General features: G+C 44.5%; 1 protein-coding gene across 4 annotated transcripts in view; it reads left to right on the top strand.

Annotated features, from left to right (window-relative positions):
* The window catches only part of foxp2 (forkhead box P2), a 120077-nt gene that overhangs the window by 64295 nt on the left and 36661 nt on the right, over nt 1-19121 (top strand). For all 4 annotated transcript variants that reach the window (XM_046378573.1, XM_046378574.1, XM_046378572.1 and 1 more), the window contains 6 exons: nt 4877-5014; nt 6612-6701; nt 8785-8974; nt 10160-10448; nt 12270-12374; nt 18271-18358. In XM_046378573.1, coding sequence (XP_046234529.1) covers nt 4877-5014; nt 6612-6701; nt 8785-8974; nt 10160-10448; nt 12270-12374; nt 18271-18358 — 900 coding nt within the window. The remainder of the gene's footprint in view (nt 1-4876; nt 5015-6611; nt 6702-8784; nt 8975-10159; nt 10449-12269; nt 12375-18270; nt 18359-19121) is intronic.

Here is a 19121-nt window from a genome sequence, read left to right as displayed (position 1 = left end):
ATGACTATCTGCATGTAGAGATAAATCAATATGGAAATTGTGCTAAGCCTGTCTCATTCTCCTCAGGCCTTTTTATTAAAGGCTTTTACATGATAGGTCTTTATGTTATGATAAATTGCACTTTCCAATGTACTGCTGCCAAACTGCTATGGAAATTGATTTAGGAAAACATTCAGTAATCCACTTAGCTTCAGTCCTGACAATCTAGAGTATTGATCTCCCTAAGCTGAAAACACGACATGCGTCTTGAGTGAGTGCGGCTCTTGTGCAAGTGCGTGTGTTCATAATAAAGTAAACACACATTCTTCTCGCGGACCACGCACTTGAACTTCAGAGTGAGGCTCTCACCAGGCCTGCCGCCCTGTAGCCTTGGTGGTCTTCGAATGGGGAGTCCCAGCTATCAATAATCACGTGGCCGTATTTGGCAGTAATTGGTTAGTAAATGAGCAGTGTCAGCTGAAAGGGAGTTGAGAGGTCAGAAGTCCGCAAGCTGTGAGGGGGGTTTGGGGGGGACGGGATTTGAGTGTGGGCCCCGTAACCCCTTGGGATGCTCCGGAGATTGAGATGAAATGGGGGACGGGGGTTGGCGATGGAGTTTCTCCCTTTTTTTTCCTTTTGATTTCTTTCTCTGTCTTTCTGTGTGGCTTAATTAGCAGTGACTCTCCCTGCCAAGGATTCACAGTAATTACCGACTAGGACCCTTCTATTTCTCATTACATTTATCTTGGCAGCGTCTGTAGCACAGCGCAGTCCCCCTGTCCGGTGCTACAGGAGCAACCTGTGTCGCTGATAACCACGTTGTGTTCGTTTGCCCCCCACAATGTTTATGGCCATCATCTAATCACCTGATTATTACAGCTAAGTGAATTGTATGGAAGGAAATGGAGTAAAAGGAATTCCTCTCTGTTGGGCTTTAATTGTTAAAGTTAAACTCTGATACAGCACTTATCTTCTGCTTTCAGTAATTTGAGTTCACTCATAAAAACTTAAGTGCCACATGGTGAAGTGGACGTAATTGCTGAAGGTGCATATCAGTCCGGATAGTTAGGAGCCGAAGGCTGCATTAGCCAGCCAGTGGGCAGCATACAGCTGAGATGGTGGTGCTCTGCATTTAATGCCAGGATGCCCAGTTAAATCAAACATAACAAGAGAACTCGGGTGCAAGCTTTTCCTGGAAGAGATACCTGAGCTCTCAGTGGAAAAGCTTGACCTTTTGCGAGGCATTGGAGAGGCTGGTTACAGGCTACGGGTGTGACAGGAGTGGTGTAATGATCTGCTTGTTCTGGTGAGGGCCCCACCAGTGTTTTCACATCAGGAGCCAATTTAAAGGTCCTTTGTTTTGCTGTCCAACTTTGAGGGCAAACCACATGGCTTCAAAGTTCATGTCAATACAGCTCATCGTTCTCTTTAAGACAAGGGACATAAACAAATACGGGTTCAAATGGCGAACACGGTTAAAAACAAGCATGTTTCTTGCAAATGTCTGCAAAGCAGGGGTTACGTTCAAAGGACTTGTTCAAAAGCATTTTTGCCCTCTACTCTTTCCCTCAAAATTTGCAGTATTAGACAGAGGAGAAGCATCTTTTTTATGTTATGAATGTCCCTAGTGGCCCCATCAGCCACAGCTAATTTCAAATGATTTAATAAATCCCATTAATAATTTTTTTTGCGCCAGCATTTCTGATTACAGAGAAACAGCAGCACAACCCAACTGGATTTCACGGCTCCTCTCGAATGAGAGAGAGTCTGGCCACGGCGTGTGGATGTTTACGCCACTGCCATCGTCGAGTAAATGCTCATTAATTTTATCCCTTCGTGGCAAAATCATCTCTAGAAGAGGCAATTCAGCCTCCTGTTCCTTTCAATTCACTGCTCCCGTCAATCAAGCCCTCGTGCAGTATCCTGCAAAATGGAGGTGTTATATTCCTGCAATTATCATGTCATATACTCGAAAATGTAAATGAACGTGTGTGTAAAATTAAATTTATGGGTTGTCAGTGAAGAATAAGAACCAGGAGAGCAATTACTTATCTGCTTTCATCTTGGAGCCTCTGATACGTCAAGCAGAAAAGCATGCAGTTAAATGCTGGAATTAGCATTGTGCTGCACTTCACAATGGACGTGGGCCAGTGCCTTTTTCTCCCCACTCTTTCTTCTTCCTGCCTTTTCTCCCTTCTTCTTTTTTCTCCTCTTTTTGTTTGGAGCAGTGATTGAATGAAGATGAGTATCAGCTATTACTTATCTAAAATTAAGATAATCCAAGTGTTAAAGGAACTTTGCAGTTTCATAACCCGGCTGTTTGCTTGTTTTCTGCGTTTGAAATCTTGTATTACTGCTCAAATCCTGCAATTTTCATTTACAGGTTTGAAGGGCATATATAAAGTGTCTAATTCCACTTTATATAAGCATCTGTGCACATTTGTGTTAAATCGTACATGTCTAAGCCTGCATCCCTTTTGTGAACCAAAACATCTTTGAGCCAGCATCCAATTAATCGTCTTAATGAGTGCATCACTCATGTTGTTTCTTAGCTGCACGTGTCCCATTGTCATGGCATGTAACACAAAACCAGGAGTGACTCTGAGGGTAACTACTTACCTAGCAAATCTACCTTTAAGGGTTAATAACACTGAAGGTGTAAGCAGAGCATTTGCATAATTACACACAGACTGTTTAATTTGCAACTTTTGACGGCTTTTGTTCAGCACCTCGCTTATTGTGAATGCATTTTCTTTTTGCACCCTTACATAGGGGAGTCCAAAGAAGAAAAGAGATGTACCACAACATCTTCCCTCCTCCTCCTCCTCCACCTCTTTCACCTTAGATGGAGTCCCTTCTCTCTAAGACCCTAATGAACAATGGAGGCAGGATTTGTTTGAATATGAATATGAATGTGCAGCGGGGCCGGCTGGAAGTTGACCTTCAGCTGTGATTTTCAGTTCATCAGGATTAGTCAAGGCGGGCGATCAGGAGCCACTAATGCATAATGACTTCTAAAATGAAAAATGTGTAGTGACCATGCAAATGTCTCGGCTAATCAAAGAGGGGGGAAAACCTGGGGTGGGGGGTGGGCGTCGAGGAGAGGAGAGGAGAGCTAAACAAGGACGTGTCAAGGCCTGACAGAGAGAGAGAGAGAGAGAGAGAAGGCGAGGGAGGAGAGACATGCATGGAAAGTAATCAAGGCAGCTTGATTAGCTGGCGATGAGGACAGGGATGTCTTATTGGCCCCTTGACACGCCATATAGGCTGGCTACTGTCAGGGAAGCTCCATGCCAGACACTGTCGCAATTAGAGTTCTCGAAGGTGTTACTACATGTTGATATTTTCATTGTGCCATAGTAGCTTAAAGCTTGTCTGTTGTGTTGACAAGATGCAGCATCCAGGCCCCTTACACCACTTGTTGTGCCAGAAACATCAAGCCATTTTGTGTCCTAGCAGATTACACTTTAAAGGTCGTATAGGGAAGGAGATGATTGAGTAATTTCACTCTTAATCACTCAAGGTGAATCAACTGGTGATTGTATTTTTGCTGTGGGTTGAATTTTGATTTTTATTTTCTGTAACTCTACTGCAAAGTAAACAAAATTTGGCACAGTATTATCTTCCCTCTGCGTGTGCACACAATCAAAGAGTGAAGAGAAATATCCTTTTTCCTTTGATCTCATGCCTCAGAGGTTGCTTGCACTGCCATCTTAAAAGAATTTGGTGGAAATACTGGAGATGCATCTGTGTTATGTTTTGGTGAAGTTATCCTACTGCAGTTTGCCAGCTTGTATTTTAATGATTATCACCTAAAAAATGATATCCATTTTTAAAAATGGCACATCAGCAAAGACCATGAAAAAGTGGTTTTGTGAGAAAGTAAAGCTACAACCCCAAGTTGTAACACTGTGTAAAACACATCAAAACAGAATGCAGTCATTTGCAAAAGTGTACCTAAGTCCATGTAGAAATACACAATCGTGTTTACCTGTGGAGTGTTCCAAACTGATGTATTCTAAAACTTTCCCAGTGTTTTGTTGCCCCTGTCCCAACCTGTTTGAAATGTGTAGCTGGCATCAAATTCAGAATTAGCATATATTTACAAAAATCAATGAAACTGATGAGGCAAAACATAAGTATAATAAATACTTACTACTTACATACTGAAAAAAAATTGAGTATATGTCAGAAAGGGTGAGCAGATTCTTTATGTTTTACAGAATCCCTACTTCATAAAGAGAATGGGAATGTCTTTTTTCCGTATTTACCTTTCCGGTGTTCAAAAATGCTGAGGGTAAACCCCCCAACAACGCAGCCGAGAGCCACCGCGTCCTGCTGATGTGCCCACCTCATCAGTGTAGTTTTAATCAACTTTATGGAGTTGTGCGTTTTCATGCTGTTTTACAATAGCAACACTGATAGGCACACTGAAGTGGGGGAGTTCAAGGGTCCTGCTAATTAAGGTCTACGTCTATTTAAATCTCTTACTTTCCCCAATGGGATGGAGGCAGAGCAAAATAAGATGAGCAACACAAAGGCACAGCACCCATCTGTCCTTCAGCATCTCCTCTAGGCTGCCACACGTCATGGCCATGGGAGGCCTGCTCTCCCCAACTCTCAGTCACCAATTACCACTCTCCCAGTAGATCCATGCCAGTGGGCCTGACGCACATCTCTAATGATCTATTTTTCCGACTTTCTCCTTTTTTTTCTCGCCCCTCCACCCATTTCACTGCTTTTATTGTTTATCTTACACTCCTTCTCTCCCTTCCTACATGTTCTCATCCACTCTACTTTTCCTTTGCACCCATTCCTGTTCATCCCCGCCTCGTCCCCTCTTTGTCTCTTTTTGTCTTCTCGTTCCATCCTTTCCCCTGTCATCCTCCCTGTCCAGGTTCCAGTGTCAGTGGCCATGATGAGTCCCCAGGTGATCACTCCGCAACAGATGCAACAGATCCTCCAGCAGCAGGTTCTTTCCCCCCAGCAGCTCCAGGCCTTGCTCCAGCAGCAGCAGGCTGTAATGCTGCAGCAGGTATACATACACACACAAACACTGGAACTTTATGTTTAAAATGCACACACCTGGATGCAACCTGTCAGCAGTAGGCTGGTATGTTGCAGATGCACGCAAACGCATAGTGATCTGCAAGTGGAGGAGATGCCTCAAAACGTAGGCCCACAATTTCACTTTATTACTTCATTAAATATTTGTTTAAACCTTTAAACACCCTCATTTGGCATGGCTGTCTGACCCACAAAAATGCACGCATTTAACCCCCATGCAAGCATGAGTCACTCCCGTGCTCCAACAGCTCATGCCAACTCACAGCGGCTCTGTGTCCTTGACACGCTTCCCAAGAAGAAATCTGAAATTGACGCACTTGTTCACGTCACCTCTAATTAATCGTCTGCGTTGTGTCACTGGTTCAATTCCCAGACAAGCGTCCATCAGGGACTGAGATAGTAGAGCACAGTTTGGGTTGAGCACCACAAGCTGAATGATTGGTGATGGATGATGTAATGTTTGGAATCAGCTTGAGAAGCACAGCCGTGTGTCAGAGTTGAAATGCATTTCTCATTGTAGATTTGATTAAGGCAAAGAGAATTGTTTAATTAAGAATGTCAGTCACTCTGATTATTCCTCTTCATTAAGAGCACTCAGACTGTAGATCTGGTTTCAGTACAGTGTCTCAGCACTGCCTTTTCCGCAGCAGCTAAAGACACTTTTTAGTCCATATTTTTTGATGTGGTGCTATAAGGATTACATGTTCAGTGTTAGCATAGCAAAGTTAATCACCTTGAATGGAATTTGTCACACAGAACATTAAGCGACTGTAATCCTAAATCAACAGGAATAGCACTGTCAAAACCTGTCCTCAGTCAGTATAGAGTGAAGTTAGTGATTTATGTTGATCAAGTGACTACAGCAAGACTTATAAAACATTTTGCAATTGCTCCAAAGGCTCCCATTCATTATTTTTCTAATATTAGTGTCTGTGGATATTTCTATGGCTGTTAGCAGAGAAGTGGAGCATGAGTTCCATTGGACGGCTCCATGGACCTCTCTTCTGGGCTGAAAATCCATCTGAAGATTACATGAAATAAAGCTGAAATCATCCTCTAAATAACTGTCACAGTATGTGTGTTAAATGAATCAGTTCAGTGTAGCGGACTTGTTCCTGAGAGGGTTTACTCTGTTTATTTCAGCCACTCCAAAGGAAGCCAGGGCACTCTGGCTGCCAAATGCGTAGTTAATATGATGAATTGTTGCCCCCTACAGAACTGTGGGACTATTAAAAGTCCATATGGAAAGGACTGTGAAAGACGGCAAGGATACAAATGCCAAAAGCAGTCAAGATTTTTATGCATGATGTGCAACAGTTGCTGCATAAACAACATGTGAAGTACAGCTGGAGCAAGCAAGAAAGACGAGGAGAAAGTGCCAAGTTAATTGTAGGGGATCTGCTTTGTGACTTTGAATCAGACTTCTGGAATTTAGAACACTGAAAATAGATCAAATAGATATTTGATTAATCCTTTTTCATAGCCTCTGAACACAAGAGTGTGTGTGCGTAAACAAACATGTATTAACTCATTCTTATCCTCTATCTGTTTGTGTGTGTGTACAGCAACACCTGCAGGAGTTTTATAAGAAACAACAGGAACAGCTTCATCTGCAGCTTCTCCAGCAGCAGCACCCCGGCAAGCAGGTTAAAGAGGTAGGAGCACCACATACACAAATCCACGCTTAAGACAAGATGAAAAATAAGGCAACATTTGATTGCAAATCCATGTGTCGAGTGAAGTCTGTGAATCTGTTCTCATTTTGTCACCCAAGTGCATACTTTTCCTTTTGTCTGTTCGCTTAAGATGATAGAACAAAGTCAGCTGATTCAGTTGCAATTAGCTATTAGACGGACCCCCAAACACACACACGCACACACTACTGCTGACAATACCTGCCGACTTACTGCACCTTCGTGCAGTATGGAGACCCAGGCGCTGACTTATTAATAAACACTTTGGAGTGACGTTCACACACACTATGCAGTGGTGATTTATAGAAAGGAGACCAGAGACGGAGGGTCCTAGGTCCAACTCATTAATGAACTCTTTCTGTGGGCGTACAAGCGCGCATAAACACACGCACCACAGCTAAAGTTACAGCGTGCGGCGATCATAAATCACGGTGACAGGCAGCCGGTCGACAGACATGGCTCTGTCTCGTTCTCTCTGGCTATCAGAGAGGGAGGGATGATGAGCGCGACTGCCTCAGCCACGTTTGCGTAGCCTCGTTCGAGTGTCACACGATGAACCCTGAGAAGGCAGTCCAGGGCCACATCCAAGCAATACTGAACGTGTGGAAGCAGTTAAATTGATCAGAAAAAAAAAGTGGAATCACAAACACACACACACACACACACTCATCTTTCTTTTTCTCTTCTCCCTCTTTCTGTTGCACCTCTCAGTGTCTCCTCAAGCAGCCCATTATGCTGCCCCTACAGGAAGCCGCCACTGACCTCCCGACGGCTTTGTTTCTGTTTGGATTTGCGAATAGAGTTTTTCAGGGGCCCCCGCCATCAAATATGGAATAGAAATTGCTCCCTTATTTCTCTTGAGGCAGGGTGTGGGTGTGTGGGGGGGGCAAACTACCTCCCTCCATCACTCCATTATGCAGCCTGTTTTCCAGTGAGCGCATCACAAGTTTTACCTCCACCTCCCACCCCCCCTCATCTCTCCACATCCATGCTTTTTCAGGTCCACCGTGATACAAACATACAGGAGCACATGAGCATGACACGCTGGATGCACATACACATGTATATGGAGAGGAGAACAAAAACTGGAAAAACAGCTTGACATTACAGACTAGAAAGACTGATTGTATTCCATCAAATCTAACAGTGTGCACTTACAGCCAATAATTACCTGCGTTTTCTCCGTTTCGTTATTTAATATAGACAATTATGACAGTCCGTGTTTTGCAGCTCAGATTCAAAGCTTTTGTCTCTCCCTCTCGGACTGTTTTTGGGTTGGATGTTTTTCTTTTTGTTGTTGTTGTTTTTGTTGTTGTTTTGCACAGGGCTTATGCAATCGCCCGTCTGGATAAACAACTCAATGAGGCAGCGAGGACAGCAGCGAGTTGGGGGGGGGGTTAAAGCATTGCGCATGTGTGCGTGTGTTTGCACTTGTGTCTATGCATTCACATGCACATGATACTGTAAATCTCTCATTCTGTCACCTCCCTCTGGCCACATAAGCTGTAACCGACCATCAGTGAAGGCGAGACAATTAACTATCGGCGGTGGCGGAGGGGTTTGTGGGATGGGGATTATGCCAGAGGCTTAGTATCATACACAATCACAAGACACAAACGCTGACAGGCTTGAGAGCTGGTATATCAGTGCGGCTTTGTGTCTGTGTGTGTGCATTCACATACATGAACGCACACACACATACAGAAGAGAAGGCAGCAACGCTGTGGTACAGCCCAAAAAACAGGAGGGAAGACTAAGTGAGCACAGAGAGGCAGAGCGTGCAGAGAGACAGAAGAGGCAGAGAGGTATAGCTAAGGTCACGGCAGAGGCGAGTGAGTGCAGACACCACACACACATACACACACACACACACACACACACACACACACACACACACAGCACAAACAGCACTCCTTCTCTCTTCTCTCCCTCTCTGTCAGTTGTTAATTCATCTGTAATTTTCCCTCCCCTCCTCTCTTCTCCTCTCCGCTCCTGTGTTTCTCCTCTCTTCCTCCTCCTCCTCCTCCTCCTCCTCTCTCTATAGCAACAGCAGCAGCAGCAGCAGCAGCAGCAGCTGGCCGCCCAGCAGCTCGTCTTCCAGCAGCAGCTCCTGCAAATGCAGCAGCTCCAGCAGCAGCAGCACCTGCTCAACATGCAGCGGCAGGGCCTGCTGTCGCTGCCCGGGCCCGCGCCTGGCCAAGCCGCCCTGCCCGGACAAACCCTGCCGCCGCCAGGTAAGTGGAGGGAGGATGAAGGAGGTGGTGAAGAGAGGAGAGGTAGTAGAAGGAAGAGGGAGAAGGGGAAGTGTGGCCATGTTAATCATGTTGAGCATGTGACTTGCAACAGTGACGGTCACGTGCTTCCTGTGTTTTGTTTGTAGGTGTGAGTGCCGCTGCTTATGTCACTGGCTTTGTCCCTCTCTGTCTCTTCCATCTTATGTCTCCACACGTGTCTGTCCCACTCCTCTTCTGTCTTTCTGCCTTTGTTTTTCTCATCAGTATGCACCTGTGTCCCCCCCCGTGTTATCTCTTTGTACGTCTTTCTGTCTGCCTTCCTTTCATTGGTATGCTCTTCTACCATCCGCTTTGTCCCTAACTCACACATGATCGTTTTGTTTAGTCTTCCATCCTTCCTTTCTCTCTCTTCTTGTCTGATTGTGGCTCTCTTTTGTCTACCTTTGTTTTTCTCTCAGCTCTGCTCTGCCTGTGTTTGTGTTTATTGTTTTTCCATCTATGTTGCTATTCCCCCACTCCCCAACCTCTCTTCCTCGCTTCCTCGGTTGTTGTTGTTTTTGTTTACTGCCTTCACCAAGAGCAAGGAAGAGGAGAAAGAGAAGAATAAAAGGACATAGAGAGGAGAGCAGGCTCCATTTTCTTCCCCCGAGCCAAGTAAACACCTATGTTTGTTGTTTACCACCAAAATGGCGGAGACGAAAAACAGCAGGCAGGGAGATGTTAGAAGTAAATCAAAGGAGCGCGTTTTGCTTAATTAGTTGCCAAGCTGAAAACCAGTGGACAATGCTTGTTTATCTCAGATGGAACATTCGCTGCAATCAATGTTTTATGGTTCCTCCTCAGTGAAAACACACAAATCTTTGAGACTGAGGACTACATGAATGATCTGCTAACAGGTTAAAAACAGTATCTAACTGAGCAGAGATGCTTGTTTTTATTGATCAGTACAGTATGAGTTCAAGCTCAGGTCTGCAGTGAGGCAGCTCAGGATGATAGTCACTCGCTGAGGGAAAGGCCTTGGCCCATGTAGTTTCATGCAATTTTTCTGGTTATTAAACAAAGTTTTAAGTGTTTAGACTTCAGCTTTTGTTTCACACCAGACACTAGAGTTTGCATTTAGTTGAGCAGCCTTATCTTTTCCCCTCATCAACCTGCTTTTGCTTCCCTCTAACTTTGTCTCTCTAGCTGGCCTGAGCCCCGCAGATCTCCAGCAGTTGTGGAAGGACGTGACCGGCGGGGGCGGTCACGGCATGGAGGACAATGGCATCAAACATGGCAACAGTGGCACTGGCACGGGCGGAGGCGGTGGCGGTGGCGGCCTGGACCTCTCCACCAACAACTCTTCTTCAACTACCTCCTCCAATCCCGCCAAAGCATCGCCGCCCATCTCTCACCATTCCATCGCCAACGGACAGTCCCCGGTCCTCAACCACAGACGAGAGAGGGAAAGGGAAAGGGAAAGGGAGCGAGAGAGGTAAAAAAAATATATATAACTGAGAAGTCAGTCCAACCGCTGTTTTGAAATAACACAAAAGGAAAAAGGTGGAGAAGATGAAAAGTTTACAGCAGTGTGTTTGCTACCCGCCACACAAGCTTGTTTGTCTTTGTGCCACGGTTCAGTGCAGGAACACATCACAACTCCCATCCTTTGTGAGTGTTTGTCCTCGTTTAAAATAACAGCGCTGTTTCAGCAGGGGAAACATGATGTTTTGTTTATTTGTTCAATAGTTTATTAGCATCTTGGTAATATCCAAAAAAGAAGAAGAAAAAATAAGAGCCTTGTTCTCCCAAGGGACCGCGTGTGCCATTGAGCGCATTTAGCTTGCACACAGATATCAAAAGCACGAAGAGGAAGCCATGCAGGCAGGCACACTTACAACAAGCCTCTCTGGCAGGGAAGACAAGGTAACCTCCTTGTACATTAAGTATTTAGTGCTTTCTCTCTCTTTTTTTCCTCTTTTGAAAATTACCTTCCTTGCTTGCTTGTCATGTAAACAGAATACGTGATGCCTTGAGTGGCGTTTCCAGGATGTTTATCCTTGTGATGGCGTCTTTTATAAATGCACCCAGCACAAAAACACTGACTGTTCACATATCTGCCTATCTGGCCCATGCATTATTCAAAGGCTTTTCTTGGGCGATATTATAATAAGGACTTAGAGTAGCGATGGGTGTGTGTGTGTGTGTGTGTGTATGTGTGTGTGGATGCTCAGTACAGACTCGCACTGGAGGTGGAAGTGCTGTGTAATTGGTTTAAAGTAGATGCTATCTCTCCAGTACCACTAAAAGGAGGCTTGAAAAAGATACCTTTAGAAGGAAGACAGAGAGAAGGAGAGAGGTAGGAAGGGAATGAGAAGAGGAGGAAGAAAAGAGAGAGAAAAAAGACTTTTTATCTGCCTGCGTCCCGAGGGGTGCGTGGTGTCTCATAATGATCGAACAAGGAGTATTGTCAGGAGCACTGCTTACTAACACGCCACGGATCGATGTGGGGGAAGCCCCTCCGTAAAACCCAGCGTGAGCTCTGCCAGCACAGTAATACACACACATACACACGCACACACACTCATGGACCACACATATAGGCATGTATGTACACAATCATCGACCACACGCATCAGCTATAAGCAGACAAACACACACACTTTTCACATCTTCACACACACACGCACAGAAGCGCACACACACCAGTGCCAAGCCTAAAGGTTAAACTGTCATCTTTAATAGGATGTGCTGTCTAGGCAGGGTCGTAACTTATTTGGGTGCCATTTGAAAAACGCCAGAGCACCCCCCGACACACACACACACACACACTCCCCCTCATCCTCAAAGAACATAAGTTACACAGAGTATTAATCTCCTGATGAAAATTATATGGCTGTCTGGATTTTTAATGTTTACTTGAAAGCGCCCACCCCTCCTTCCCCCGTAATAGCTTTACAAGATGGGATGTTGGCGGTGGTGGAGACAAAGCTACGGCTCACTCTAGATCTCTACACAAGTCAAGCCACATTTCAGTCTGCTACAACTACATGAAGGTAGAGACAGTTCTCTAAGTTACTGTAGGCGTATATTGTGATACCTGTTTCACTTGGCTTCTGTCGATATACTTTTTCACTTTCCCTTCAAACTGTCTTTAGCTATTGAACATTTCGACCAAATTGACCCATTTTAACCTGCTGACTATGACCTGACTTGCACAAACCTCCTCATGCCTTTTGCAGATTCTTCTGTGAACTCTGTGCTACCCTCCCCTTCTCACTCTCCTGACGTCCCTCCCTCCTCTTCTGTCTTTCAGTTCACTACATGAAGAAAGCGGAGGGACCCACCCCCTGTACGGTCACGGCGTGTGTAAGTGGCCCGGCTGTGAGAACGTCTGCGAGGACTTTGGACAGTTTTTGAAGTAAGAGCACAACCTACCCTACTGTAGATGTTAACACAGGAGATGAGTCTCCTCACCTCACCCTGTGAACACCATTTTTGCGTGTACAGCCAAGAAGCTAGTATGTTATTGTGAAACATACTACAGTTACCCCCTCGTGTCACAGCACCTCCTTCCTGTGGGCACAGAGGAGCCTAACAAAGAAAACATCACTGCCTTTGAAAGAGTGCATTTTGACCTTCTGCATTTTGACCAGTTGACAGGGTTCAGCTTGAGCAGCGCATGGATTCAAACCAACTCTGATTCATAACAAATCTTCTTCTCGGTGTGGAAGGGCCCGATAGGTTTGTGAAAAAGCGTCAAAAGCTAATGGCAACTCGCACGGCCGCACACTTACCTCCACAACAAAGGCCCCCATTCACTGTTGTCATGGTGCAGGCGCCAGAGCGAATGAACTCTTCATGCTCCATCAACAATTTAGTTAATTAGCTCATTTGTAATTGGCCGGCTTTGTTGCCTGGATGTTAGTGTGGGGACATCAAAGGAAGAAGGTGTTTGCAGCACTGCCGATTACAGGTTATCACATTGCCACTCACTGAGCCTCTCCCTCTCTCTCTCTCCCTCTCTCTCCCACTATCACTCTTTCCCTGGCTCCCTGCTCTCACACAGAGAAGAAAAGGAAAGCTTTAATTTGAATATTCTAATTAGATTTGTAATTAACTGTGAAATAACGATCTGGCGAGTGTTTTTCAGGGGCTGTAAATGTCCATGTGAATTCACATAAACTCTTGAAATCAGGACATTGTTCTGGCGTATTTTCCCAAATTATGCATTTCTCTACAGTAGTGACTGTAATAAGTAGCAGAATGCAAAAAAAAAAAAAGAAATGTACTGATTCGAGAAAGTAGTCCACCCATGGGGTGCTGCTGCAGGATTTAGGTCAGGCTTTTACTAATTCTACAGCAGCTTGTGAATTAAAGCTAAAAGGTGCATCTGCAGAATGAAATGACTTTAATAAACATAGTGTTTACCGGTCTTTGGAAGACACAGGCAGACATGACATTAAACTAGATTTTCACACTCCATCAATGCATACAGTACGCTCAAAGGAACCATAATTGACAGTGATTGCTTTAAATGAATCGGAGGTGAATATATATGACAAGTGTGTTTGCTTATCCCCTGTGGAAAATGTGCCACATGCACATCGGTGTCAGTATCAGTTTTCTACAGAGGACATAGTGTAACCATCTGGCATAATTTCAGTAGCTGTGCTTATGAAAAGCCAGTTTGCTACATGCAATACGTTGTCCAACCTGGACTACATGTGCTCCAGTCCAGGCAGAAGAGTTTACCTTGCAGCTTGGGAAACAAATGTGTGTGTGAGAAGGCAAGCCTGTATCGGATTAGCAGGTTTTCTGATATCTTGTCCTATCACCTCAGTACACTTACTTAAAGAAGTCGTCAGCCTATCCCTCCGCACTGTACGCAAACCAAACCCAATTCTGTGTGCTCTAAGGATACTGTGTCTGGGTAGCTTAGCTGGTTATTTGGTTGAGGGGCAAAGATGCATTGTGTAAAGCAACATCCCCGTGAATCCGGTAAGCTGGCAAGCCAATTCAAAAGGATGCATGGTTGTAAAGACAAACTGAGAGAACGTGGAAGACAGACGGTGAGAAAACAGGTAGATTTCAAACTTGAAAGCGGTGAACACAGGTTGGCAGATGGTTTTGTAAGAACACTTGCCAGAACATTGGCTGCTACAAAACAGAACAGTGTCTTGGTTCAGCCCCCACTCTTCACACTCACGCATACATACACACACACCCCTGCAAGTCAGATGCTGGCTTGATACTGTAACCCAGCCAGCACATGAAAACAGGCACCAACAAAGAAGGCAGACTCATCATCAGAACAAAGATGGCTGCTCGGTGGCGTGCCTTGGAGCAGTGATTGTCGGTGTCACAGGGAGTCCTTTTATGTTTCCGGAGATGCCAGTCGGCTACACACACACACTCACACACAACGCGCTCATGCACACACACAGAGGCTCAGTTTAAACGGGGTTACATAAAGTAGATGTCAGATTTAGATGACAGTTTAGATGTTAGGTAGCTGGGTGTAGGTTAGGTGCGCGGGTGGGGTGCGCTAGGAGGGGGGGCAAGTCAAGCTGGCGTCTCGAAGCTCATTGCAGGAGCTCAGCTCAGCATCGGTGACACGTTTAGTCATCTATTGTTTTGTTGCATGAAGAAACTTGTCAAGATCAGCATTTAATAGCTCTTCAGTGCGCTTTTAAGTGTTCTCACCTGGAAAAGGTAGCCGCAAGGTGGCTGGCACCCTGAATTAGCTCTCTGAAGTTCAAAATGAAATAATATTGCTGGGAATGTTTCTTGAGTGGTGGGTGTTGGGGTTTGTGTGTATGCGTATGTGTGTATTTGTGTCAGTTACATGAGAAAGCGAGAGACATTAATGCTATTAGTGCATGCGCTGGAGCTGTCTTTGTGGAGAGCCTTTATGGTAAACAGAAAGAAAAGTTTATTGCTTGAACATTTTGCTTCTTCATGTTATCATTTGCATAGTGTATAAAGCCATACTTGTCTGTACAAAACCTTCTTCTTCTTCTTTTTTTTTTTCTTTTGCATGGAGCACCACATTTACTGTTTCTAATCACTCCTGGTCTCACACTTCTCTCAGCTTTTGTTCCCCCTGTTTTGGCCTTTCACCTTATGTGTCAATGTTCTCCCGCCTCAGTAACACACAGTCTATCTTCACATAAATACATACATACCCTCCCCTCCACACACACACACACACACACACACACTTAACTCCTTCCACTCTCTGTCATCACTCCACTTGCCTTATTACTGGCAGGAAAGGCAGGCTCCATGTTAAAATGGCAAGCTCAGCCGCTAACCTGAACGTTGGTGTCTGTAACCCACTGCTAATTAAACCCACAAGGCAGCAGCCAAGTGTCTTCGTCTCTACATAATGTACACACACACACACACATAGTGCAGGCAGGCAGGACCCTGGCCCCTGGATAGCTGAGCTCCCCTCTACCCCTCCACATGTCTGCTGCACTGTGACAAGACCTTTAAAACGGAGGGCATTACTTATGCACCACCACCATGGGGAGAGAGAGAGAGAGAGAGAGAGTGTGTGTGTGTGTGCGTGCTTGTTTGTGCATGTTCGTAGATGTACAGTACATGAGTAGTCATATATGGCTGCTTCTTTTTCTCTTTGTGTTTGTGTGTGTTTGCATCAGTTTCACTGAGCTGGTGTCTGTGTTTTCCATGTAGACAGTTAGAGGGCCTAACTTGCTCTTCTCTGCTGGGTCTTTGTGGCCCCTGATAATACACACAGACAATTAGCAGAAGTGTATCATCCATATATGCTGGCTTGAGTAGATTTATTATTGGGCCCTTGGTGGACGTTGATGGCCTATACATATTCATATGCACAGCTGTGGGGGAAAAACCTTTGAGATGTTTTGTTCCCTTCTCTTTCAGAGAAACTGCAGCATCCAATCAAAGAAAGAAGTCCTTATCTGGGGGTTGAAAACAATCAGCTGTGGCTTCACCTCTCCCTCCCCCTCATCCTCTGTTTATCAGTGTCTTTAGTCACTGCTATTTGCTCTGATTTTTCTACATCCCTCAGTCTCCATCTTTTCCTCCCATGTTCTCAACAAGGCCTTCATCACATGAGCAATTCCCTCTTCAAGGCTAAAATCAATGTTCCTCTAAAATGAGGCATGAACAGTAAACACAAATAGTAGCCAGCCAGGACTGATGGTGAGACACGCATCTGCTAGGTTTAAAGGATGGCACCTGGAGGCTACAGTTAAGATGAGCCACTTTTTACAGTCTGTTTTCTGTTTACATTTTCATCTACAATTTTTTTTTAGATTTGTTTATCATTAGAAGCGACCAGAAGATCAGATACAGGTTAATGATGAGAGAAATACAAAGTGCCTGCATCTCAGTAAATAAGGTGTCCTGTCATTGTTGTCTTCGGTCTGCCCATCTGTCTCCCCTCTCCTCCTTTTTTTTTTGTCTTTGTGTGGCATTATTAATGCACAGTAGGACATGCTGCCATTTGAATATTTCATAAATGCATGTAGTAATCTGCCTGTAATCACCTTGCTAACCGGCCAGCAGTGGTGTATGTGTGTGTGTGTGTGTGTGTGTGTGTGTAAGAAAATAACTGGCTGGAGGGGCTGTTGAGAAACCTTCGCACAATCGCGGAACACAAGACAAAATAAAAGAAAAACAGGCTGCTTGTCGATGAGTGGCAAACTTAATAAAGATCCCCCCCTTCCTTTTTTTTTTTTTTGTAATGAGGTATCTTCAGGGACAGCGAGCAGGCCGCTCTGTGCTTTTGAAGCAGCTGTAATTCATGACACACGCCATACATCAAGTGCATAAGATAGCATTATGGGCAGTGAAATGAAAAGGGTATTTGCAACATTAGTTCCCTCATCCTGCGAGGGACGTGATTAAATGATTAATGTAATGCCCCCTTTTTGCATGCGCATTCTGAAACAGCAATTAGGCACAGGGGCTGGAGAACCTCACCAGTTCGTCCCTCCCCTCTCCGCTGCTATCCCTCATCCACCCCACCCCTCCTCTCTTAATGCTACCTCATTCTTGATTTATAATGAAAAATTTTCTGAGCATTAGACCTGAAATGGTTACAAAAGTATAAGCAGGGATGAGATGGAATGGTTTTAAATGTGTGCTGTGTAATTGAAAGGTACAGAACTATTGTGATTACAAATGTTCTATTCAGCCTTTGATTGGCAGGCCAAGAGAAGCCGGCTCATTGAGTTCCTGTTTTGCACGTTGCAGATAAACAAGAAGTGAGGGGTTAGGATGAGAATAGAGGAATATGTGGTTGGGAGTGTGTATTTCCATGTGTTTGTGTATCGGTGTGTTTGTGCAGGTTCGCGATAATGTAAGCGGGTGTATGTGTGTGTGTGTGTTCTTAGATAAAGTGAAAGCCAGAGAGAGAGGGAGAGATTTTGTACTCCCTCTAATGCACTGGAGGCAGCGCTGTAAATGATCATTGAAGGGTCTGCAAGCTAACCTATAATTACTGGAGATAAAGTGGCAGCTCTGGCATTTCATAAGCATGCCTCCTCAAAGCTTGCTTTGTGAGTTTGTCACCAATGATCATTTAGATAGAGGCTCATTACCCAGCATCACAACACTTTAGAAACCCCTTTTTTCACTCCATATTTGTGTATGTGCGTGCGTGTGTCAGCATATGTGTGCTTTAGCAGGAATAAAGGTCTGTCTTAATGGTGAGGCTCTTTTGTGTCCCACAGACGAAATCCAATCAAGACAAAAACCCTCATTGACTGTTATGGCTGTCTGGCTGCCTTTTTCTTCTAATGAGGCGAACACACCAGATACATTTAATATGTCTGCTGCTGGATAATGCACCTTCAGTCGAAGAGCTGCTTTTGTGTGTCAAATGTTGCCGGTGTTAAATTGTGTGTATTGTTTTCGGTAAACGAAGGAGACAAAGCCGTTCTGCTGGGCTAGCATCTTTTATTCTCTTTGGAAAGCAGCGCGCTCGGGGTGGCGCTGAAGTTAGCCATCTAAACTGACGCAAGCCTATTGTCATGTTAAACATGGCTCCGCACACTGTCATGTTACTTCTAATTACCTCATTTCAGAGTGGAACAATGCTTTCTAACTGTATCCTATAGATAATTGTCTCAGTATAGAAATATTATCATTAAAAGCAAACAGCGATGAGGTTGATACTGTGATTATCGTCCTCCAAAATGTGGATTATGGTGAAAACGAATGTAATTTGCTGTCTTCTATAAGCTTTGACACGTATGATTTGAAAGTTGGTGTGTAACCTCTCTCTGTGTCTGTGTGTCCGTCTGTCCCTCCACCTCCAGACACCTAAACAGTGAACATGCCCTTGATGACCGGAGCACAGCCCAGTGTAGAGTCCAGATGCAAGTCGTACAGCAGCTGGAAATACAGGTAAGTTTTCCTTCCAAGCACTAAAAGGGAAAAACCACACCTCAGTGCGGAGCTGGAACTACACTATATGTATTGTTACGTTTTTTACCATTGTCACATTTTACTATAGCGAACTCATATCTCATGGAAGCCACTAATCATCCAGTCAAAACTTTATTTTTTGAAAGTTGTGTGAGTGAGAGAAAGGCCATCCTGTGGTCTGTTTAATACTTCCAGACAAGCAGGACCTGCTGAATTCAACAAAGCCACTAAACAAAGGAATCCTCAGGCCTTACAACGAAAGCCATTATGGCTGTTTTAATTGAATTAAGCGTGTGCTTTATTTTCCTCTGCTTTCCTTTTTTTTTTTTCTTTCCAATTAATAGCTAGCGCATCTCTCCCGGTCTGCTGTGTTAATTAACTGCACTTTGCACCTGAAGAAAGCTCAAAAGGAGGGAACTATTTTCAGTAGGTGGAGCGTGACCTTATTAAGAAGTCATGCTGGCTAGATAATGAGAGCGCTGATTGAGCGACATTATTACTCAGCACTGCCGACAACCGCTCCTCTGCCTTTGGAAACAAATAGATATGTATGTTCAAACAAAGTGCCAGCTGGAAATGTTCAGTCTGCCAGTTGAAATCATGCCTTCAGGTTTTTCATAGTCGTGTATTTTGGGTCAGAGCTGGCCATTATTCAAATGCATCAATACTCTTAGAAATATAAGAAATGCGATGGCAGAAGTGTTGGGTATACATCATAAAGACAACTTGTGTTCTCTCCCTC

The sequence above is a fragment of the Scatophagus argus genome, chromosome 22, assembly GCF_020382885.2.
Source record: "Scatophagus argus isolate fScaArg1 chromosome 22, fScaArg1.pri, whole genome shotgun sequence".
NCBI lineage: Eukaryota > Metazoa > Chordata > Actinopteri > Scatophagidae > Scatophagus > Scatophagus argus.
This window is presented reverse-complemented; position numbering and strand designations above follow the sequence as displayed.